The 25,148-nt window shown below is 38.8% G+C and overlaps 1 protein-coding gene across 2 annotated transcripts in view; it reads right to left on the minus strand.

The window, feature by feature from the left end:
• CBLB (Cbl proto-oncogene B) overlaps positions 1–24,861 on the minus strand; it is a 134,232-nt gene extending 109,371 nt beyond the window's left edge. Inside the window, exons 1-3 of one of the 2 annotated variants that reach the window (XM_032680012.1) lie at positions 24,726–24,861; positions 23,668–23,826; positions 13,267–13,517 (exon numbers count right to left, since the gene is read on the minus strand). In XM_032680012.1, the coding sequence (XP_032535903.1) occupies positions 13,267–13,517; positions 23,668–23,814 (398 nt within the window). In that variant the 5' untranslated portion in view covers positions 23,815–23,826; positions 24,726–24,861. The remainder of the gene's footprint in view (positions 1–13,266; positions 13,518–23,667; positions 23,827–24,725) is intronic. The other variant, XM_032680013.1, reaches the window with a different exon arrangement.
• Positions 24,862–25,148: the final 287 nt, after the last annotated feature.

Here is a 25,148-nt window from a genome sequence, read left to right on the forward strand (position 1 = left end):
TGAAAGCCCACATGGTTGATGTGGGACTGCAGGAATGCCTCTTTGAAAGCACTCACACTGCTTATTCATAGTACCTCAAATGAAACCCAAGGCATATGGCAAAATTATGCCATTTCACAAAACAGTGCTTGTGACAGTGAACAACCCTTTTGAATCAAAACTACCCTTGACACGTCAATAAAAAAAAAAACAACAAAACACCTTGATGACAGAATTTAGACACAATATTAAGCATTTAAATAAAAATAAATCTTAAGAGCTAGAACTGTGGAGGTCATCAACACAGTTTAATAAACTGAGTTCATCCATTACAAAAAGTCTTACTTTGGTTGTTCTTTTTCCACTAAAGCACACACCCACTATAGAGTGTCAGACTCCCAAAAGAGTAATGAAACAATAGATGAACCATCTGCTGTTACACAAAGCAAATCAAAAATCCAGGAATAGAATATATGGGAGTTGTACTGAAATTAGCATTACCTTTCCATTTTCTTTCACTCTAGATTCTTAGCTAAGCTTTTACAAACAAAAACAAACAAATAAAGCCACCACACAGGAAAGTTGTAAGAGCTTCCAGATCTAAGCATACAGGGTAAAGTAGGACATGAAACATCCTTTGAGACAAATTTTTTCCCTCTCTTGGTAACTCTAACCCATACAATAACTTTCCAGTGACAAATACTCTGCCTCCTGTTAATACATCAAATGGCTGGCACTCATGGAACTGGTGTTCCACAAAGGTACAGAAGGATACGACAAGTATCTTAAATTGCATATCCATGGATATCCACAACTTAAACATCTTCACAGCTGTCAGCTGATTTTACTGTAAGGCTTACTTTTCACTGTCCCTTCCCACCTTATTTATGCACATCAAGTGCAAGGCAGACAGAACTCCTTAACAGGCTTAAAACAAGTGTGAACAAATAACTGCCCAAGGAAAAGATTGCCTTGGAAAGATTTTCTGTGGAGTACAGGATTAGCCGAAAACTAAGTGCGAATAAACAAAAGAACAGTACATTTACATGTCTTCTCTTCCCAACAGGTGCCTCAAAGTGCTGTAACAGAAACAACTCTTCTGTTCTGTAATATCGGAAGGATTCAGCCACTAGACATTTTTACCACGTTACAACAGATACTAACAGATAGGTCTTGCTCTTTTTTCTTGCTTTCTTTATGCTGAGTAAACATAAGCTAATTTATTTCTCTAACACTTCACTAGCCATCCTGTTTCCAGTAGCTGAGTGGGTTGTGCTTATTGGTTTTGAGAAAGCATGTCAAAAGTCCTTTCAGTCATCCACTCCAGTAACAAACTGCATTCCCAGAAATCACCCAATAAAAGACTGATTTTTAAAACAACTGTCCAACAGTCTGTACTCTAAGTTCATTTTAAAATACATTTTAATATTCTAAAAAAAGTGTATCTTTTACGTTGCTCATTACAGTTTAGCATTAGCAACACTGAATTCATACAGCACAAACAAATGAAAACTCTGAAAAATCCTCAGCCCTTTCAGAAAAGGATTTTGCATTCATATTTCCTCGAAGCCACTAAAAAACTGCTATGTGGTGTTCAGACATTTCTCTTCCTGCATTGGGATTCATTAAAGATTATTTCAAAGTGACTGCTGGGATCCACGATCCTCACAAAACAGCTTCCCTCCCCCATTCTTTTTTTCCTCTCCAAAAAAGTAGAAAAATGAGAGAAAACAAGCAACTCTCTCAGTGGCACTTAGCTTCATAAGGCAAGGTTCCTTTCAGACAATCATTATGGGCCTGTCAGTCACATATGTGTGTAGTTAATGAAACCACATACACACAGACTGGAGGACAGCTGTGCACCGACTGGGTCACCACTGATCCATCCTCCTGAACACCCCCCAAATGAGCACTGTCTTCTTACATTACTGTGCTCTGCAAGTGATTAGAGCCCCATTCCTCATAGGGCATTAATTATTGGGATTAACAGTAAAAGGAAACACATGAACAGGATGCTATATACTTTTTTTTTTCTGCTTTGAATCTTTGTGTATTTGGTACAGCTATGAATTAAGGAGCAAAAAGGATAGGCAGAGATCTGAACAAAATAGTACAATACAGGCTTCCAGTCTGCTAGCCTAAAGAAGCTCATTTAAAAAAAATACTGGAGAGGATTTCAGGCTGCTGACATATGACTTTCTCAGTAAGACAAAAAAAAAATTGTCTACATATGCCACATTCTTTATTTTCCCAATTGCAATACAGAGTATATATCATTAAGTTGTAAAACCACTGAAGCATTAGCCACTGGGATTGAGCTGTCAGTAAGATGCAGTTATGAAGTGGATTAAAAATTCCCATGAAGTTAGAACATACAGAAGCCTTTATCAGTGCTCCTATCCACCATTACTCTGCTGCACTAGCCAAACAGCACAGAACCTAAAAACTACTCTTAATTCTAGGAAGGTCTGAAAGTGCTATACTGTGAATCAAATGGCATAATACTTCCATCTAAGTGACCTACAGTGTCTGAGGTAACCAGCAAAAACTTACCTAACTAGAAATAAAGCATAGGTGTTCTAACCCTGTTACAACAAAAAAATAGCCATAGCCTTTTCATTATGACCCTGGCATTATTGGGGTGGCGTAGCAACTGAATATGCATTTTTCCTATTTTAGTATTTCAGAGCTGAAATCTAGAACAATATTTTGTTACTAAAACGATAGAGTTTTTTTCTAGTATCTTAAAACCAAGTACTTAGAAATAAAGAGACAAAACCAAGCTAAGTTATAACATAGTCATCTCCTTTATTGCTGGCATATTAGGCAAGCGGATGTTCTTAACAGAGATCGTCATCACTTTTAATGACAAACAATAGTTGGAACACAGGTTCTCCACTTCAGAATTTTCAAAACAGGCTGCATATTTTAACAAACTCAAATGTTTTCAGGCTCTATTTGTTGCATTATAGCTTCCTTAAACATGCATGACACTTATAGAGTATTAAATACAACTTACACAGCTCTATTCTAGGTGTACTGATGGAAGGCTTATGTACCATATTTGCTGAAAGTTCTAACTTTGACTTTAAAGAAACTGTTTGTTTTTCTTCTGTCAAAACTAAGCATTCTCCAAAAATAAGAATGATGTTCAAGGAGTTTGATATTAAACCCTAAAGTAATCTAGTAACACAATAATTTCATCTTTTACTAGTTATGTAATGACTAATTCTCTGTAGCCCCACAAACTCTTTAAAATATTGACATGAAAACATCTGAAGGTGTTTCTCTTCATCCCATTAGAGAGTAGTTAGAATTAAAGGCCTGCTCTTGGATATACACCTGTAAGGTCACACACATAAATGACTGCTTTTAAAAAAGTTAAGCATTGTTCTAGCAAATGTTCTTAGGTACACGATGTTTTATTTACTGACCCTGCATTTCATACTTCCCATGACAGACACTCATGACTCAGAAACAACTCTGAGATGAGTTCACAGAATATTCTGTTGGCTGAGGACCATTTTCCATTGGAATAGTTTGAAAACAGATGCTAATACATTTGTCTGTCTTGCATTAATGCCCTTCAACTTGTAATGGGAGGCAAATTTTTTCTCCTGCAGTCATTTCCTAAATAATAACAGTATTGTCCAAAATGTCCTATTTTAAACGTGATAACTAACAAATGAACTTATCTTCTCTTAAAAAAATAAGATTTCTGATATAGAGCTAATGAAGGTGTTTGGGGTTTTCTTCAGGACAAATAAAGAGGTTAGCAAAAGCCTCTAGGATATCACTAAGGCCTGGCACTCACACACAAAAAAAGAAATAATTAATGTTATTAAAATGTTTCTTATTCATAGCATAATCAAGACTAGAATTTGTTGCAGAATATTCCTCTACACAAGCTAGGGAGTGATCCCAGATTTTCCACTAATTACGTAGGTTTCAGTTCTTTGAATGAGTTAGTCCACAGATACAAGAAAAAGAGATGGACACTGGGCTCCAGATATAACTAATCAGGACCTGCAAGAGACACTTACTTTACTCACTTATAGACAAACCCATAGATCCCTTTCTTTCTCCTATCAGTACACATAATCTAATCCAATCCTGTAATATGTCAAGTACTCTCTCAAGGGTCTAGATATTCTCCACTCTCGGTCACATCAACATAGACACTGTGTAATACTTTGGATTTGAGCTCAAGAGAAGGAGAGACAGTAGATAATCAAGAGCTAATAAGACTTCCTTAGCTTATTATTGAGTATTACTCCCAACAGAAGACACATTTATGGAAGGTAGGTGCAAAACCGGGGTTAATACTTAAAATGAGATACGGTGGTGGATTTTATTTCCACAGACACATCTGTTTAGTATCACAGACAGAACAAAGTAAGGCTCTAACTATTGCTAATGACAACTCTGAGTAAGATTTGTGCAATAAATAACAATCTTCATGCATATTTTTTGTACAGAAGACAGGAATCATTTTCCTATTTATTGTTGCTTCAAGTTTCAAAGCCATATAGTTTCACTATTTTAGCTTAGGGGAAAACAAGATCATGTTTTGTGAACATTCCCACAATTGTATCTAGTAGAGGAAAAAAATGAAACAATTATTTTTCCCCTCAAATTTTTCTCCCACTGTACAGTCATAGAGGTTGCCAAAGACCAGCTAATACCAGTAAAAGACTAACTTGCCAGGTGGATTGTTTAGGTTCCCAACAGAGTCCTGATATATACAATACATCAGATACTATGCTGAAATTACTTCTCCACTGTTTTACCATTCAAGAATAAAAAAACCAAGTCCTGTTGCAGAGACATCACATCAACCTTACCCATACAGAAATTAAATTTAGCTCAATTCATGTTGCCATTGATTATAATCATTCATCATATACCCCAGAAATGTGTTTCTTACACATCTGCTACTTTCATGTTTCCCCTATATCATACCAGAAAAAGCAAAGTAATAATTATAACCAAATATTACTAAAATGAACTAACATCATTATTTCTTCACCACTTTTCTGATCTGTCAGGGTATTTGCAAGAATAAAGTCAGTACATTCTTCAGTATGTATCTTACTTAACACAATGTTAAGAACTGGATAACAAACAGATTATGGTGAAAATCTTCCATTAGAAAACAGGATAGCTCTTTAATTCTGACATGTGAAATCTGAGCAAATGACGGGAAAAGCACACAATATTTTATCATATGCTAGAGACAAATATAAAAATATTTCAACAATGAATACCTTGGTTGCAAAACAGAAAGATTCAAAATATGTTAGTCATCTATACAGACACTGATGACAGTCACCTGGCTGCTTGCTCAGGGAGTTTTATCCCTCATATAAGTTCACTTACTGACTTCTTTTTCCATTTGTGCTATGTGTTAAAAGACATGCTTCTTTTCAGACACAGTTTACTCTTGGTACTTTCTGTGTACTACTTGTTCTGGTTTTTTTCGATTTTTTTAATAGTTGCATTCATTGTACAGTCTTTTGTGTAAATATCACATTTTCTTTCAAATCAAGCAAATGATACTCCTGAACTGGCCCTCAAGAGAACGTGCTGTTAAATCATCTGGAATTGTTCAATATAAAAGAATGAAATATGCCAACATATTAAACTTACAAATAGCAGAACTGTTTCATGCAGACAACATAAACATACATTTTTAACTATAAGTCCTTGTTCCTCCAATATCAATTAACAATATTAAATCTTTGAGTCATTCCAGAGCATGCACAGTATTATTGTAGAATCTGTAAAGGCAAAGTTAACTTGAGAATGTGCAGCCACTGATAAAAAGACTTACTAAACAGTTATATTAACTCTGTCATTTTTAGTATGACTCAAGTAAATTCACATTATTCATTATTAATACTGAAGCAAAGAACAGAATAGGAAGAAAAATTATGTCAAATGATCACAAAGTATTTTAAAATTATCAAAGCACTCTCTTTCTAGAACAGCAGACCTAATGGAGAGTTCCATCCATTGTCCTCTCCATCAATATCTCACTCTGTCTCTTGTTTTGAACTCAAGCTTCAGCTGTGTTAATCATAACATGTACTTTCACCCCTTTTTCAGATTAAGGTTATTTCTTACTCTGTACAGGGTAGTGAAATGGTCTTTACCAGGTTTTGATGCACAGGGAGCATGTCTTCTAGGCTGATTTTTGATCAAGCGTTCTTTGGATAAAACGATTACCACTACAGCACGTCTGTTTTTATAAACTGGCTTTACTTTACTTTCAAAGAGCTTCTATTGACTAAACAGCAAGTGTACCACTTGGAAGTGATTATTCCCAACTTCCTTTTCATTTCTTTATAGCATAAAAGCAAACTTTTATTCTTTCATGTCTCTAATTTTTAATGGAAAACAACGCCACAGAAGATTAGGGAAAGGAAATCATTTATTTTTATAACCTGAAAATAAAACTAGATGTGCTTATATATTTAGGCATACATTTCATAAAAATGGATGCTTTCTTTTAAAAGCTTTCTCTGCATTTTTTCTTGCATGGTAAGTACCTTCCATCCCACAGGCTAGTGTTGAGAACATCCTAAAACAAATACCTTACCACTGAACACAGAATACTTCTGACAGAGAAGCAGAGAGCAAATTTTCTAAGAATCAACCGCACATTCAAAAGTGAGTCATGAAAGATCCATTCAGGTCCATTACTTTTCCTCACGGTAAATTCAGGAGTCAGTGCTGCCTCTTCTTCAAAAAGTTCCTGAAGTTGCTATCTTGATGAGATCAGCTGGGCTTTATCATACCTAAGGACATAGTTCTATTTATAGCTGGTGACCATGGCCAGCCTCCACATGCACAGCTGTTCCCTACAGAGACCATGCAGACAAGTATAGTGAAGGGATGTGAAAAAAGCTGTTACAGAGCAGAAATGGTAGTACTATCCTCACTGCCAAATGCACTGGAGTATTTCCAGACCCCTCTGATCAAGAGTACTATATTTTCAGAAAACCACCTATTTTCCCCAGCTCACTTTACATGAAATGAAATCACATAGAAAACTATGCCCGTATAGATATTGCATCAGTCATACTGTATAATCCTAGTTAGTAGAACTGTCATTAGGTTTATCATAAAAGAAGTTAACGTGTAACACATGAAAAGTCTCCAGGACTGATTCCCCTAACTCTGTGCTTTTTGAGACCTTTCACACACACACAGAGTGGGTATAAATCCTGTGGCACCTTAAAATTTGGCAACATTATCATGTACACTTTTCACAGGTATAAATGGTTACAAAAAGGGCAACAAGGAGGATCTCAGACTATGTATATCCCCTCACAAGCAGCTGAACTGTGAGATGTGACTGTCAACACCACATTATTTGTAAGATGATGTTTGAAAGACACCTTGCACTAACATAGAAAATGCTGTTCTGATTTTATAAGAGTGAAATTAAAAGACAAAGTGCACATATCTCTCCTCTACACACCTAGATATAGATGAAGGATCTAAATCAATTAGAAGAATTTGCAAGCCATTATTTTTTCATTAGGATCTTTTGTGGTTTTAAAATCCTTGTCTTCCTCTGCAACCTGAACAAATAGTTGCCTTTAAGTAACTGCTACTATCACTTCCTTTGTTCACATTTAGCAACACCCTCCCCCCAAGCAGTGAAGATTAAAAAAAAAAAATCTAAAAATTTAAATTTTGCCTTACAACTACTGCAGTCACACAGGCTGTTTGCATTTATGTTGAGAACAAGCTGTCATAATACCGCCTTACCATTTGTAACCTCCACGCATTCTCACCTGCCCTCTGCAACAAGAGTCCCTTTGTTTGAAAAGTGTGTTTGTATAACATTCCTTGTTTAATTTAGACTAGAACCAAAAATAGCAAATGGCTTGTGCTTCACCAAATCTGCACTGAAGCTCAATTACTCATGCGGGTCAGGTACACCAAGGGGCTTATTAAAGCTGTTTGGCTCACATCTGGTTTTATATCACATCTAAGGAACAAGGAGGGGAAAAGGGGGTGGAAATTCTCACCATAACATAAAAGCTTAAAAAAAAAATTCATTGCATTTCCTCTTCCCATGCAACCCCACCTAATCAGTCATCTACTCTCTTTTCTTCAAGAAGCCTCTTTCTTAGAGGCTATTTATTGTAGCCAAGTTCCATTCCCAATTACCTTAATATAGGTTGTACATTGAAGGAGAAGTGTCCTCTTTTTCCTATAGACAGCACAGGAGTTTTAAGCAATGAGTCAACACTCCAGAAGACTTTCAAGCAGACTAATGCAACTACCTTTCCTAAAAATCTATTGAAGGAATTATCTAAAAATACAGGTAGGGGAAAAAACCAAATACTAGATTTCTTTCCCTTAGCTTCAGCAAGATTAAACAGTCAATATATTTCATCTCTAAAATGTGTTGACATAGTTTAAGTAGAGGGGTTTACATATCATGTTAAGCAACAGATGGATGATATGTACAGCCTAACTGTTCAGCTCAGAATTTACTGAAGACTAAAAACTACATAATATGCTAGGAAAATGGAACAAGCCACAGGATTCTAGGAAGCCCGTAACTTTTACTTTATTCGACAATTATCAAGTTATCTGTGTGATGTCAACCAATAGCCAAAACTGGCTTTATGAAAAGAGTCAGTAACATCCTTTTGTGAATCTGTACATTCTATTTGTCAAACAAGAAAACCATCAGCCAAAACAATCTTAACTTGTCCAAATAAAATCATCCTGAACCAAAACTTTACTCTTCCTGATCCTTCTTTTAATCAACAAAACTTCCTCTGCCTGGAGACACAAACAAGTTGTGAGGCTAGCTGAGTTATAAACTTCCTAAATTCCTACAAATAAAACAGCAAGTTTGTGGTAGAACATGAGGTAATTCAAAGAAGCAGGGTATGCTAGCTTACACTTACCACAGGACAGAAGTACACAAATGGCTGTTACTGTATTACAGTTGGAATACCTGACACTCATCCTGATGCTGTTTTAACTTCTCATCAAGTCTATATTTTCAGGGTAAGGAGGGAATACGCCAGAAATTTCTGCACTAGAAAGGTCTCTTACCAAGAATGCTGTGTAATTTGATGTGCCAGTTCAAGGACTTGATTCAAGAACCTTAACTGATTTCAATTGTCAATGCAGACTTAAGAGAAATGGCATACTCTATGAACCCGTTAACCAACATGAACAGTAACAAAGGAGAACCTGATCTATTGCTTGAACTGTAGATAAGACCTCCTCAGAAGCCTGAAGAGAGTATAAGAGTTCTGCACCAATTAAACGTTTAAACAAGCTGTACAATTTAGAAACACACAATTTGAATCATGACACCAAATTGCCAGATGCACCAGAGAATTTAGTAAGACTTTCTATACAGAAACAGGAGTAGTTTTGTGATCACCTCAAAGGACTGCTTTGACTCTGACTTTCCCCACATGCACATCTGTTTCTACATTGGCCCCAAAACCACTTTAGCTCTTCTCCTCTTGCCACCTTCAAACACGTACCACCTACTACTTAAGAAATACCCATCTTTCTTTTTACCTTCCACTTCTGGAATGCCACTTAAAAATAGTCAACTTACTTTGGCCAAACTGAGAAGCATTTAAGATATTGTTAATTATACACCCTGGTTTTATACTTTTCCACTTCTCCTCAAATAAAGGGCATACAGCAGAAGGCATGCAACATTAAAACAGTCAATGAATAAATTTCATCAAAAGATGTATTCTTCCAAGGACATGATTTACAGATAAGCACAGGAAACCTCCCACTTGTCTCCATTAGTAAAAAGCAGTTGTGTTAGCCCTGAAGATCATGTCCAGCATCTTGAACGAATCCAAATGTAATCTCCTCACTGCCACTTTATTCCTCCTCTAGTCTCATTATTATAACTGACGTGCTTGATTCCTACACCTGGCTAACACATTTATCTGAAAAACTGCCAGTCTACAAAGTTTTTAGTTTTTCTGGATACATAATTCTGGAATGCAGTAAGAAGAAAGGAAGTTTGGACTTCACAGAAAAGATGTTTTGCAGCTTTAGTTTACTTCCCAATAAACAAAGAGAACCAAAAAAAAAAAAAAAGCCCAACAAAAAAAACCAAAACCCCTGAAGACACAGAAAGCCTTTTAAAAGTAGATGTACCTGAACGAGCAGTTTTAATAAACCTGGGTTAATAACCTTTTAGAAAGTAAAATCTGTGACAAAAAGATCTTAAAACTACCTCATTCATAGTGGAACTTCTGTGAAGCCTATATCTAGTACAATTTACAGAACTTACTGAACCATTATCTATTTCATTAAGCAAGAGGATTGAGAGGACATAATTTCAAAGTAGACATCATAGCCAGAGGAGGACAGATGCAGTTCAAACACAACAAACAAACCTGCAAACCCTACTTTCTCCACTTAGCAAGATTCATCCAACAGAGTACAGAACAGCACCAACTACTCTTAGACATGTATTTGATATGGAAACAAGGCAGAGAAGCAGCACTAACACAGTGTAAGCTCTTGTACATAATTATTTGTACATAATCTGATGGGCACACTATCTTGTTTCATGCACAGGATCTTTGAGAATCAAAATTTATGACAAATTATTCACAATGGAGTAACTTTGGTGTCATCAGACAAATACAATCACATGTATATGTGCACTGGGTCCTAAATGTACCATCACTATAGAAGTAAAAATAGTATTTAATAATGCTAATAGATTAAAATTATACCAATCAAATATATTTAAAGAATGCTTCCAAACACAGCCAGTTTCTCTTTTCCATGATGACCTTCTATCCAGAAACCAAAAGAGAAATGAAAAAAAAAAAAAAGCCAACAAACATAGAAACTGTCCAGGTGTCAACATTTGCCTTGCCTTTTTTTAAAAACTGACTACTTCCCAATACTTCTACTACAAACTAACTATTTCAATTTGACATCCATTTTAGAAGCATCTTCAAAAACATATCTTTAAATGATCATTCCTATGATTGCATCATAATGCTAACAAATAATGTATTTAGGTTAATGCAGGCATATTTGGAAGCAAATAAGCTAAAAACATTAACGACTTCTTAAGTTACCAAGAATTAACATGATTAAGTGTGTTGAAGCACTGTTTTGCTTTTTGCTCAGATACCTAGTCATAGGGCTCAGCAAACAAGTACACTTCCAGTCAACTTTAAACTACAATACACATATAGATTAACCACTACCAGTAGATGAAAGAGGGTGCACTGAAATCATAAAGATGTAGCTTTAAATTGGAATGGCATGAACTGCTGAAATGATGCTTACAGTTTTTTTGTTTAAGCAGTCTGACATACAGTCAGAATGCAGATTGTATAGGAAACATAGCTAAAAATTCGAACATAGGAAAAACATTTCTATTGCCCTCCTTTCCTCAAGCTTCAAACTCCATCAGTTAGGCAAAATAACACAGTTGTCACCTTCTGAAATACAAATTTAGAGAGCCTGAAGTAGTTATTGTGATTCAGTGCACTTCATTAGTATGATTTGCTTTAAAATCCCTCCTCTCTAATCATGTCACAAGAATGACTCAAATAAAAAGACAGTAAATATGTTAACTGTACCTTCCTCAAAAACTGTCTGCTTCACAAGACATCCTTATATCACCACTGTTACCCTAACCCAGGAAAATGAAGCGGGTCACTGGAAAGAAGAAAGCAACTCTAACAACTAGATAAAATTACTGAAGACAATTTCTGCACAGTCATTCAAGCAGTAACAGCAGATATTCTGAAAAAGTGACACTGAAACTGGTTTTAATGTATTGCTAACTGTAAGCAAAACCTTACATAGATGGGGATTTCATACAACACAGGTATATCAAAATAGGACCTGTTTATATAATGCAACCACTTGCCAAATTTCCCTCATCATAGAAAATTCTTATTTCCTTTGCAACACAATGACTTCTGCACATACAACAAATGGAATACTTAAAAAAGAAGCCACAGGCTCCATGCTGAACAATTCTTCCAGGGGTTCTGGTAAGAATGCATCTACACCGAAAACGTTCTTTTACATACCTAGGAATTCAGACACCACACACATTCATCAAAACCTGTACTTGTTACTAAAACAGTTCAAACAGTGTATTTTGCTCCTCTTGAAGCATTTTCTCTACATATATTCCCAATTGGACAGTCTTTACTTACTTTAAAAAAAAAAAAATTTCCTTACATGTTAAGCAAACTTCAGACACCCTACCAAGCACAGGAGACTACCACAGTATGAACAGCTATAATCATTGCTAAAGATCTGGAAGGAACATATGTATAAATCAAACATAACAGCAGTGACATTTACAAGAATGTAGACATTTCACTGCTTCTACCAACACTTTCACCAGTTGTAAAACTATACTGCAACCATGCCTGCCTCAGAGCTCAGGTGCAGTCAGAAGAGCAGGGATTCAATCCACCATTCACATTGTTTCCCACTCCCCACTATCTCCTCTAAAAAGAGGGGACTCTGGAAAGAACATCATCTCTCTTATTTGAATAGATTTAAAGTTATACAACATATGGCAAAGACTAATGGCCACAAGCACTATTATATCCCCTCCTTCCCAAAACAAGATGGTAGATTTTGCAAAGAATTTCCTGAAATACTATTTTTAAAGTATTAGGTAATAAAATCAAATATTAAAAACCTCTTCAGTTACCACCAAGAGTACAGATAAAGCAGACATTATTCCTTTTATTAAAACTGAACCACTGCCAATCAGGAATCCGTTAGGTTTCTGATACAACTTCTCAGCACCAAACTAGCATTATCATCACCTTATGCTAACACCACATAATATCTGAAAAATGTGAATATTGTTTTGTTTCATTCCATCCCTTGTGAAAGCTCCAAGTCAACATCCATCACAGCTCCCACAGTTTTAAGAACTGGGGTAGGGAGGTCAAGCTCAAGCCAAGTTAACAGTCACTCTCTCTACCACAGGAAAAACTACACACTGCAGGGCCCCGTGAATAAGTAATTACAATTAAATGAATGTTTTATGAAGGAAATGCACTTGGTTTTAAAGGTCACAAAGTGACGGATAAGAGCATACAGTGGAACAAATCCAGCAAATTCCTGATTGACCTGCAGGGTCAATGAATCCAAGCAATGAATGTTTCTGCTCTTTAAATAATTAAAAATGTCAAAACACAATGGCTGCAGACAACAGCGTTAAGAATGCAGACAGACCCAATAATCTACTTCATATTTAAATATCTCACTTACCTGTCCTGTGACTGCTCCTCATACATTCTTTCCTTTCCTTCTTTGAAGAGTCTTATAGCCCGTTTTGATTTTTTCATAAGACTGTCAATGTAGATTTTAAAATATTCGTTCTCACTGAGTTGTGCAAGTTTCTGGTTGTCATCATATTTGCTCAGTATAAGTCGCAAATGTTGGTAAGTGTCAGGTAGAATGTCAAGTATGTAAGGTGGGCTGTTTTTGAGTTGAAGCTTTGGGTTTTGGCACAATCTTACCTATAAGCAAAAACAGGAGAATGTAAAAGACAAGAAATATGTTGGGACAAAAGCTGATCTGACATCTTCAAACTTAAAGGTGTAACATACCTCTCTAATCTCCAGGCACACAGAAGCAAATCCTACTTCATTTATATTCCATGAAATCCCAACACAGACTCTAATGTCAAAAGAGGCAAAATTGACTTAATCTTGTCACATGTATAAAAAGTAAACAAGCTTACCTACAAAGTTTGAGGCTTTTCCCTTCAAGTAAGAATGTCTTTGTCTGCCTAACATATGCTAAGGAGCATATTATCAAAACACAGCATGCAACTAAAGCCAAGAGCAGTTCTTTCATAGAGATCTGTTTGCTGCAAGTTAACTTACCTATGGATGTTTAAGCATCTACCAAGAACTGACATTCTAAATTACTTTATCATCTGATGGCTCTCTCTTTTCTTTATCCAACAATATAACTTCTTAGAAACTACAGGAATTTAAACCCATTACTTTTCAGCTCCTGGTCGTACTAGAAGTTTGGTGATTTGATCTTGGCTGGATGCCTGGTGCCCACTAAAGCTTTTCTATTATTCCCCTTCTCAGTGTAAGAGGGGAGAGAATATGTCATGAAAGGTTCATGGGTCAAGACGAGGGCAGGGAGAGATCACTCACCAGTTACCGTCACTGGTAAAATAGACTCAACTTGGGGAACTTAATTTTACTACGAATCAAATCAGAGTAGGGTAGCAACTCCCTTCCTCCTGGGCTTAATTTTATCCTCTCGACCTCCTGCCCCCCAGTGACGCATAGGGATGGTGACTGGGGGCTGTGGTCAGTTCATCACACATTGTCTCTGCCACTCCTTTCTCTTCAGCAGGAGGACCCCTCACACTCTTCCCCTGTTCCACCATGGGGCCCCTCCCACAGGAGACAGTCCTCCACAAACTTCTCCAACATGAGTCCTTCCTGCAAGTTGCAGCTCTTCATGAACTGCTCTAGCGTGGGTTCCTTCCACAGCTTACTGTCCCCTTCAGGAACAGGCTGCTCCAGCATGCATCTCCTGCTGGGTCACAAGTCCTGCCAGCAAACCTGCTCTAGCATGGGCTTCTCTCTCCACAGGTCCACATGTTCTGCCAGGAGCCTGCTCCAGTGTGGGTTTCCCATAGTGTCACAGCCTCCTTCAAGCATCAACCTGCTCCATCGTAAAGTCCTCCACAAGCTGCAGGTGGATCTCTCCTCCACTGTGGACCTCCACGGGCTGCAGGGCACAGCTGCCTCACCATGGTCTGCACCAAGGGCTGCAGGGGAATCTCTGTTCTGGCACCTGGTGCACCTCTTCCTTCTCCTTCTGCACTGACCTTGGTGTTTCCAGACACGTTTCTCTCACATATTCTCACTGCTCTCTTCCCTGCCTGCAACAAACTTCTGCACAGGCTCTACCACCATCACTGATGGGGGTCAGCAGCAGGTCTGGCACTGGCTTTATCAGATGCGGGGGAAGCTTCTGGCAGCTTCTCACAGAAGCCACCCCACAGTCCCTCCGTTACTAAAACTTTGCCATGCAAACCAAATACAAGATCATCTTAATGGACTTGGAGTGCTCATGTTCCTAAATGGCACAAATATTAATTGATTAATATATATCTTACTTAAAGAATAAACTTTGATTACTTGAACAACTTTATTTCCATCTAGTCTCTACTGGAATTGTTTCTGGAAGAGAAAGGTACTCTCTTTTTGTTTCCTGAAAATCTACAAGGTTAAAATTGTCTCCTGGCTACTCAAATTCTCTTAGAGTTTGTTCTGTAATGTTCTGTTCTAGAAAGCAAGAGAGATCAAAACTAACAGGTAGTTTTTCGGTGGTATTGCACTGAGCTGTCTATGATCAGCTAAAACACTGAAGAGGGACATATTCTAAACATGTGTGTGCAGCTGTACATATGCAAATACTTACAAAAAAATTAAGTCCATGTGGTATAAAAGTTTTATAGGCATCATTTGGAGATTGCCACATTATATATTAGTGACTTTGACATTCTTTTGAGGTAACTAACGAGGTTGTAAAAACATCTTAATACTGCTGAAACTAGATTCCTATTCTGACTAATGTATCAACTTCAAAAAAGTGCAGTCTTGAGCAATTCTGGGGGAGGGGGAACAAACTTGTATTCTCTAACACTCACCTCTCTAAACTCAAAGCTTTATCACTACTGTTGATCCCTCTTGCAATTTCTAGATCTAACCATTAACAAATTTACTGCCTTCAGACTGTTGTCACTAGCAGACCTTCAGGCACCACAAACAGCAAAGCAAACACATCATAGTTTTTTACCCTCTGAAACATACACATAAAAACACAATCAGGCAAGCAGACTTAGGTAACTGGGGTCTAGTTAGAAAAGTGGAGACAGAATTCTGAATGGACAAAAGTCAAGCACTAACATGTTTTTAAAAAAGAAGCCCAGCACCACTGGAACTGCACAAACTCATAAGTACTGTAGAAATGCATTTTATCCAAAACAGTATTTAATACATGACATTTGCAACAGCTCCCCTCATTTCACTGATCCATTGTTATTTTAGTAATTGCTATTATTGTTTCAACTACTAGACCAAGTAACACATCAGGAAGCTTTTTCACAGAGAAATTTACAATCTCAGTAGGAAAAAAATGACAGCCAAGGAGAAGCAGGCAAATGTGAATACATAAGCATAACACTGTTGAACATGCAAGAGGGTAGTTCAGGGACTGAATACAAGCAGTTCGGTATTTCTAGATATAAACAGTAATGTTTCACAGCAAGGTCTCAAATAATTTTGTGGCTCATAAAAGAACTCCTCAGTTGACGAAGAAGATAGAAGGAAGCAAAAAAGAGTAAAAGATTAAGATACCTAATCATCTCTTGACCTGGTAATAAAGTCTGGAACTGCAATCCGTAAGTGCAAAGAGACTTTGAAAGTAAAAATAACTTGTTTATATTTCATGTGATAAAGATAAGGTCACCAGGATAAATAAAGGGACAACAGGGTCCCAGTCGTGGTTTAGGACATGTCTGAAGTAGCATTCTCAAAGAATAAAGGTTGGATAGGATGGCGTTCTTTCAAGGTCAGAAAAGCAAAGCTGAACTTACATAGAGAATAGCAAAGCCTGGATGGAATGAGAGATTTAGGTGAATGGATTGACCTGAAAGATTCAGACTCAACTTCTGAAAGAGCAGTTCAAGAAAAGGAGTTGCACAAGTGAAGGCAGGATGATGGCGTCACCCCAGAAGATCAAGAAAGGAGCTAACAAGAGAAACTTATGGAAGGAGATTAAACGTGTTTTTTTTTTTTCTTGTTACACTGAAGTTAAGCTGACAGAATTCTTTAAAGAGATTTCAGACATCAGGTAAAGAATTTTGCATGTGCAGGCAGATCTGAAAAATCATCCATGCAGAGACATACATGAATTTCTTTTTCTTTTGTAGAAGAGTAAGAAGAACTGGACTCTCAAACACAGAAGTGAAAACCTTTATGAAAAGCATAGATGTTTTCCCTCTGAACTTCTGTTCTCTGTAATTTCTGATTTAGTCAAAACTTGAAACCAGATTGACATTCTTCACAAAGCCAACTACAGGTGACACAAATCTGTATCACTGATTAGGCCTTACAACTTTATGAAGCAACAAACACAGGGAAAAAAAACAGCTGAAAGATGGTGACGTTTATTCAGAGGAAAAAGTCAGCAATGAAAGCAGACTGCAAGCAAAGAAGGCTGCAAACATTTTGAATTACTTATTTTATAACTTAAAACTCATGAAAAAAGAATTATCTTCCTGAAGTCTATCTTTTCAATCAGATGTGCCAAGAAGCAAAATATAAGTGGTTTCATAGATTAGAAATACCATTAAAATATAAAAACAACAGGAAAAAGCAAATTGCTTATGCTGATGGCTGAATTTTCAAAAGTCAGTCCATTCAACTATACAAAAAGAATATCCAGTTATAAGGAAAAACTAAAAAAAAAAAAAATTAAAAAAATTAAAAAAAAAATAAAAAAATAAGTTTCTCTTTCAGAAGTTGTAGAAAGTCTTCAGTCCAATGTCATTACATACAGCCATATACACATCAAAACTGGATCCTGTGGTCAAGATGGTTTACAAGGCTTCACCTTCTGATGAATTTACAGAGACAAATACAGCACTCTACCAGAACCTTCAATTTCAGAATAAGCTTTTAAGAAAGTCATACAAAAAAAATCTTCTGCACTTCAATTAGCCTTATACATTCTAATTGAAAAAAATGCTAACATCAAGTCAGTGATCCAGTGAAGTAGTACAAGGCTTTCTTTACTTTATAGAGTACACAAGGTTTCAGTTGAAAGGAAGTAATATTGTAAAGAAATGGCTGGTAAACCATATGGTTTCCAGAATGAGGATGTCCTGACACATACCACAGCAGTTCACAATTAAAAGTAAGCAACAAGAAATAACACCTGCTGACGCAAAAGATTTACCAAGATCTTTCTTCAAAAGAAAACAGAACTCAAAACAAAACAAACAACCAAAAAAACACTCCAAAAATAAAGACCTCTATATTGCACTTTACAAAGTAACTCTCACCAACACCTTAGGAGCGGACATGAATCATATCACTGTGTGATTTTTGTATTGTTTTGACTGGAAGTAAGCATGTACATATTTAGAAAGCAGAGTAAAAAATTAAAAGCAGTCAGTCAACAAGTTAGTAAGAAATGCCTCTCTTGTTGAGGTAAACTGAGACAAAACTAAGCTCCTTCCACTACCTCACTCAGGGAAAATCCAAGTACTTAATCCAGAATCACAGAAACAAGAGAGTACAATTCTGATTGTGAAAAACCGAGGCATTTTCCTAATCTACCAGAAACTGATTTTGAAACAGTTAACTTTGGAACTTTTAGACAAGCTTACTTTAGTTCCTTTGTAGAAAAAAAATCAACCCCCTCTTTCCTCCTCTCTTCCTCCACCACTAACCAAAATAAATATGACTACTCATAACATTTTTGAATATGTTTGACTCAAATTACAAGGCATTATTTCATAGCATCGTCAAAGATGAGAGTAATGGAGGCCTATTGTATGGAGACAATTTCTTGCAGAAAACTATTTTGTATTCACTTTTTAAAGCAAACAAAGTTGAAAGCCCCGTTTGACAAAAGAACTTTTGTTCAAGCAAAGTATAGCAGCCCTAACACAACCTGCTTAAACACCTAATGCTAGTCAAAGACAATACAAGGAAAGTAACTCAGCTAAAACAGAGTAGGACATCCTCTTAAACAGAATGAACCAGAACAATCGGAGCATCAGTGCTCACACACTCCCAAAACTACACTTCAAAACTGCCCAACTGAATGAGTGCCTTCTGCCATGCTGTACAGAATTGTCAAAGAATTAAAACACTTTGACACACCACAGAGAGCACAAATGTAGCTCAGCAGTTCTCCAGAAAACCACAACACAGTGCTACTAACAATGAACTCTGAAAAAATTAATCAGGAGGGACTAGCCAGGAAAACGGTCAAAGTCTGAACATAGATTTCTTCCTGTCTGAAGTTCCCTTAACTGCAATGCATTTTATTTTTCACAGAAAGATAGAGAGATGGCTTTTCTTTCTGAAAGAAGCCTTCTCATCAGAATGTAAGTAGAGCTGACCCAATCACCAGTCTTTTTGCCTGAGAATACAGTAAGTGCTTGTTCAACAACAACCACACTGCAACCAACCCATATGTTTCCATACTGGAGGTATAAGTGATAACAATCCTGATGCTACATACACACAAGGACAGTTGACTTCGGAGAGCAATTTTACTTTCTTCCAACTAGAAACAGAGTAGCTTCCAGTTCCGTTTACTATTTTATTGTTTTTCCACAAGCAGTGTATGCAGGACATAAGACTTCCTACCAACTTTGACCACAGAATCATAGAATATCCTGACTTGGAAGGGACCCACTAGGATTAGCAAAGTCCAACTCCTGGCCCTATACAGAAGAGCCCCAACAATCCTACCATATGCCTGAGAGCATTGTCCAACCACTTCCTGAACTCCAGTAGGCTTGGTGCTGTTCCTGGGGAGCCCGTTCCAGTGCATCTGGAAAGGAACCTTTTCCTAATATCCAACCTAAACCTCTCCCAACACAGCTTCACATCGTTCCCTCAAGTCCTGTCACAGGACCAGATTATACAATGAAGAATAGCATGGTTGTGATTGATGACTGCCTTTTCTAGATCCTTTGGAACAATGACATCTAATTGAATCGGAGAGTTGCCACTAATGCAACGATTACGCAAAGCATTGCAAAGAATATCCAATGCACACGTAGTTTCAACTACCACGCTTCATATACTCACTTAGATGCTTAGAGATGTTAATTTCAAGTAAACCACAATACTAAGTTGCAGAGGTAACACAGCTTTTACTCACTAAATCAAGAGTATGAGCTTTGGACACGCACTCTAATTTGCTCTTGAATAATTACTAAATTGCAAATCAAACTGCCATCCCCATTTACCCAGTCAGAGTCAACCAATTGGGTGGGCCATGACAGAGTGCCCAAATAGTTTAGGCAATGTTGTTAATCTCCATAGTAGAAAATTTAATTATTTTCAGGCCCAGTGCATAAGAGTACTGAAAAGTCATTGAAAGCTGATGAAACATACCTGTTCTAAATATCCCATTCATAATGTGTCACAATTTTATCAGCTTGAAACCCACAGGACTGAAGTGTGAACAAATAGTACTGGCAACTCTAAACAGCCTAAGCAGTAAACTGACCTAACTACTCCCATGTTTACATAACAGTCATTCTCTCCCAAAGTTGGTCTCAACATAACCATTATCCTCTAATAGTAATACAGGGCTAGTCTCTAGGTTTTAAAAATCATAAGGTTTACAATCTCAGAAAAAAAAAATCCTCACATAATTTAGTTTAAAGGAAGACTTGAGTTCTTTGTTAACAATACTGATTTTTTGGTCACAGGAACTTTCTGAAATAGACATCAAGCTTTAAAAACAGCACTTTGCTCGCTACAAGTCCAGAGACATATGGTCAACTTTCTCATACAATGCTAGCACTGGAACACAGGGCTAGCCTTCCAAACCATAAAAGGAATATTATCCTTTGCATTGCAAAGGCATTAAACAAAATATTTTTGGTTCTTAATGGTAAAGCTACCGCTTACCCATGAGAAAAGCGGCAGGGAAACTGGACATTGATGTTAATGGTTGATGACCCTTTAGCAATACAGTTAGTATTGTAAACTCACATTAAAAAAGACATACCAGTAAACAAAAAATGTACAGATCTCAATGGATGAAGTATAGAAAGGGAAATACAGATATAAGATGTACAGATAACAATCCACATTCACTGATTATTTATAAGCAATTTTTTTTTCTTATTTCCTGCAAGCATATTGCTTACAGTAGCTTTTACAAACAAGGCTCTAAGCAGGAACACTACTATAACGTTCTGTCCTGCTAAAGAACTCTTTTTCAAACCCCTGGTTATTTTCAAACTGATATTCAAAGCTTAAAGAGAAGACACTTAAGCAAAACCACAACCTTCTGCCTATTCCAACCTAAAGCATCAGGCCATGGAAAACAGACATTATGAGGAAATCCAAACAATTTGAAACCATGACACAGAATCTATTCCACACAAAGAAGTTTGCATGGTGTCTAGGTAGCCAGAACTTTTATACACACCATAAAACCACCCTCACAGTATAGCTCTTACAGGGTAGCAGTATTTGTAGTATTGGTTAATCCCTTATTGTTGCAAACAAACAATTCATACAGAAAATCTCACCTGCCAGAAGAAGAAATTATAGAAAGAAATGAAGGAAAGGTAAAGCAGAAATTATTGAGCTCTGCCCTTGGTTTTTAAGGCTGCTCTTTTTTCATTCTTTGGTCAAGATAATAACTTTGCTTTGTTTCCATTCTCCATTTCCCTAACACCTTTAGAAAAGGAGAAAACTTTAGCTACCTTACTGCAACAAAACGATGGTTATCATAGCTACTACAGTTAAAGAATAAACAAGAATAATGACTGTTGTTACAACAAGCAAAACAGGCCTCAAAACCACAACCTCACTATGGGTGGCACCTCACTGACTTGACAGAGCTACTGCCTTGGCTAGGTATTAATTTGATCAGTGACCCACCACAGAAATTAGTCACAGAACACATTCCAGAAATGGGATTTGAAACAACAGTTGATCAAGCTGGTTTCTATTTCTGATTTTAATCCCTGGGTTTGATCTAGGCAGAGGAAAAAATGACCTTCCTGCACCTACTGCCACATAAGGCTAAGAGATTTAAATTTGTTTGCCAGCATATTAAATTTGCTCAAACACATCCTTTTGCTATAAGTATGAAATACTAAAAACTCAAGCAGCAAGCTACAGCATTCTCACATTATGACATCATCCTGTCTGGTATACTTTAATACAATTTGGAAATAAAATTTGATTAACTGAAGGCAGCTTAAAGAGGATACATTAAAGATCCAAATTGAGGACACTTATCCAGTAAAATGAAAAAGGAAGCACAGCACAATATCCAGCCTTTCCAGTGACTTCTACTGAACAGGCCTTACTGGCTGTTCTGATGGGCTATGACAAATACAGTTATCCTATATTGGCTGAATGAAAGCAATCCACAAATCCAAGCAGTGGGTTTAAAGACAATATACAGACAATATACAAACAAATCAGGGTACAACCTTACTGCATAGATCTGTAAAAGACCTGACACAGGGGGAAATGAGAGCTATACACTCCCCATGAGGTTTCAACAACAAACCAGGTTCCTAGTTTCCAAGCTGAAAACTTCCTTCTACTGAGGAAAAGCACCTCAGAGATTCATATTTGCATTTCTTATTACAAGATGCTCACTCTTAACAGCATCCTGATCATTGACAGAAAAATATCAACAAAGTCTTTGTGATAATAATGATTTCTATCAAGCCTGGGTTTTAAGTTTATAAACATCATCAGAAAATGCAGTGGAAATACAGATGCTATTCTTGGAGCATCAAAAAAGTAGAGCATACATGAACACAGACAAAAACTTTGAAGTTACCACCTGTAAAGACATATTACAAGAAATCATCTCCACCATGTCAGTATAACTACTTATGAACTTTAAAAAATGTTAAATATTTTACAAGAGCCACAGGGAAAGTAGTTACACTAAACCACAAAGAATCACTGAGAGAAAAAGTCATAACTCTCTTGCCATACAGATCCAAGGCCAACAGGTAGTAATCCTCACTGCTCAGCAGTTTCAAGAGGAAGCTCTTAAGTATCAGCCCATGTGCAAAGCAGAGTGCCTGCATCTCCTGAACAGCAATCCATGTTATAATCAAACTGTTTCTATCACTGGTAAGGAACTCTTCTAGATAATCTACCATCACACAAGCTGTCATTTCATATAATACTAAACAAAATGTATCAGGCTGGTGCAGAGAGCTATAAGAGATAAAAAACTACAGCCTATCCCCTCACTTTCTGAAAAATGAGTTTCAATACAGTGTATCTATAGTTTCAAAATTAAGAGGAGAAGTATTTTTAAGTCATTAAAGTGCAGAACAGATACTTAAAAAGTTAGGCATACCATACTAATCTGTTTACTAAACTGACAAGAGTGACATCCCCCAGTCCCCACGCACATTCCTAAAAGCACAAACACATCTATGTTGCCATCACCAACGTGTCTCACAGGACGATTAGCTTAACTGAAGTTTCATACTTCGGAGGTCTTGTTTGCAGACTAACAGTGTGATCCAACACGAAACACACAGAATATGTGATTACAAGTCTAAGTTAAGCAGCTTTTGGTTAGGACCGCTCTTCAAGTTTGAGTCATTTTAAAGGATCTGAAAATAACAATAGCCTAAGGCAAACACACACATTTGTTTTCCTTCCACAAACCAAGATTAAAAAAAACATAGCCAGAGGCCACTGGAAAGAAAAAAAAAAATAAAAAAAGACAAATGGTGCTTAAATAACCTAAAATATAAGTCCCCTTATTTCCCGAGGCACACACAGTACAGTAGTCAGAGCTGAGGAAGGAGCTGTTTGCCCATGTGTACCTATTTAAATAGTCCCATTCTTCACTGTGTATACACAAATGCACCGAGACACCCACCACTTTGTCCATAAGCTTCCAGGTCTTTTCCACAGTCCTCCGGTCGGCAGCTGCCTGCTTGGGGGGGCCCACAGCATCCTGAATGGCATCGATGAAGCCCAGGATCCGTCCCTTGCGCGGGTTCCGGCCGTTGAGCGAATTGGCCATCTGGGAGCCAAGCTGGCCGCAACGACAGAGAAACACAGACTCACAAGGTGCTCTGAAAACATCTTGTCACAGAACCCGTCGCAGCCTGCGAGGCAACACTTCCTTCTCCACGGGCAGGAAAGGGCAAGATCAGGGCATGTTTAGGAACAAGCTTAACTTTTCACGACAAACAGCGTAAACCCACCTGGCCCGGGTTTACATTGGCAGAAGCGATCCCGGATTTATCGTCAACACCGGCACGGGCAGACGGGAGGGGGGAGCACACCCGCGCCCGGCTCCGCGCCCCCATGCCCGGCCCCGCACAACAAAAGAGGCCGCGGCAGAGCGGGGGCAGGAGGAGGAGGGAGCAGGGAGAAGCAGCGAGGGCAGCAGGCAGGCAGGAACCCGCAGGGCAGGCGGGGGCAGCGGCTGGCAGCGCGGACCTGGCTCCCGGCGCACACAGACGTACGGGCTGGCGCGGTACGGCCGCGTGCCGAGGGCGAGGGGAGCCGCCGGGAAAAGCCGGGGGCGGGCAGGGAGGCTCCTGAGCCCCCGCGGCCGCCGCTTCCCCCGTCCTCAGCCCGGAGCGGCCAAGCGTCTCTCCGGACGAGGCTCTGTTCCCTCCGGCGGCGGCGGCTCCCCTAAAGCGGGAGGCAGGCGGAGCGGAGCGCATCCCGCCCCGCGCCCGCGCCCCGTCCCGGCTCCGCGCCGGCCGCCCCAGGGACTCTGTCCTGAGCTGCCGCTGCTGCTGCTGCTGCTGCCGCCCCGCAGGGAGCCGTGCGGAGCTGCTGCCCCGCCGCCCGCATCGCCCTCCCGCAGCACAGCCCAGCCCGCCCGGCGGGCGAGTGGGAATGTGCGCGCGTGTGTAGAGAGTCCTACAGACACATGCAAGAGAGACAGAGAGAGAAAGAGAGAGAGAGATGCACACGCACAGGTCTGTCTGCGGCACCGCTCGCAGCCCCCGGCAGGCTGTGGTCTCCCCGCACTCCTGGGAAGTGAGGCTGGCTCGGCGGCGGCCCCGCTCCCTGTGCCGGTGCCGCTCCCGCCCCCTCCCCGCGGCGCGCTGGCGGCCGCTCCTCTGCTCGGAACATGCCCACCCCCGGCACAACACTCCGTGCGCGCCTGCGCGGCGGGGCCGGAGAGGGAGCCCCGCCCCCTGCCCGTAGGAGGGAGCCGCCGCTACACAGCAGCCAATCACGAGGGGACACCGAGCTTGATTGACGTGCCCAGCAGCAAATGGGCGTGAAGCTGGGTACGGGGCGGGGTGGTGGCGGGGAGAGGGTTTCGGGATCGGGATGGGGAGGAGGCGGGAGGGAGAGGTTGGAGTGATGGGAAAGCTTGTTAGGATCCGTGGT

This window comes from Chiroxiphia lanceolata, chromosome 2 (genome assembly GCF_009829145.1).
Source record: "Chiroxiphia lanceolata isolate bChiLan1 chromosome 2, bChiLan1.pri, whole genome shotgun sequence".
NCBI classification, from domain to species: Eukaryota; Metazoa; Chordata; class Aves; order Passeriformes; family Pipridae; genus Chiroxiphia; species Chiroxiphia lanceolata.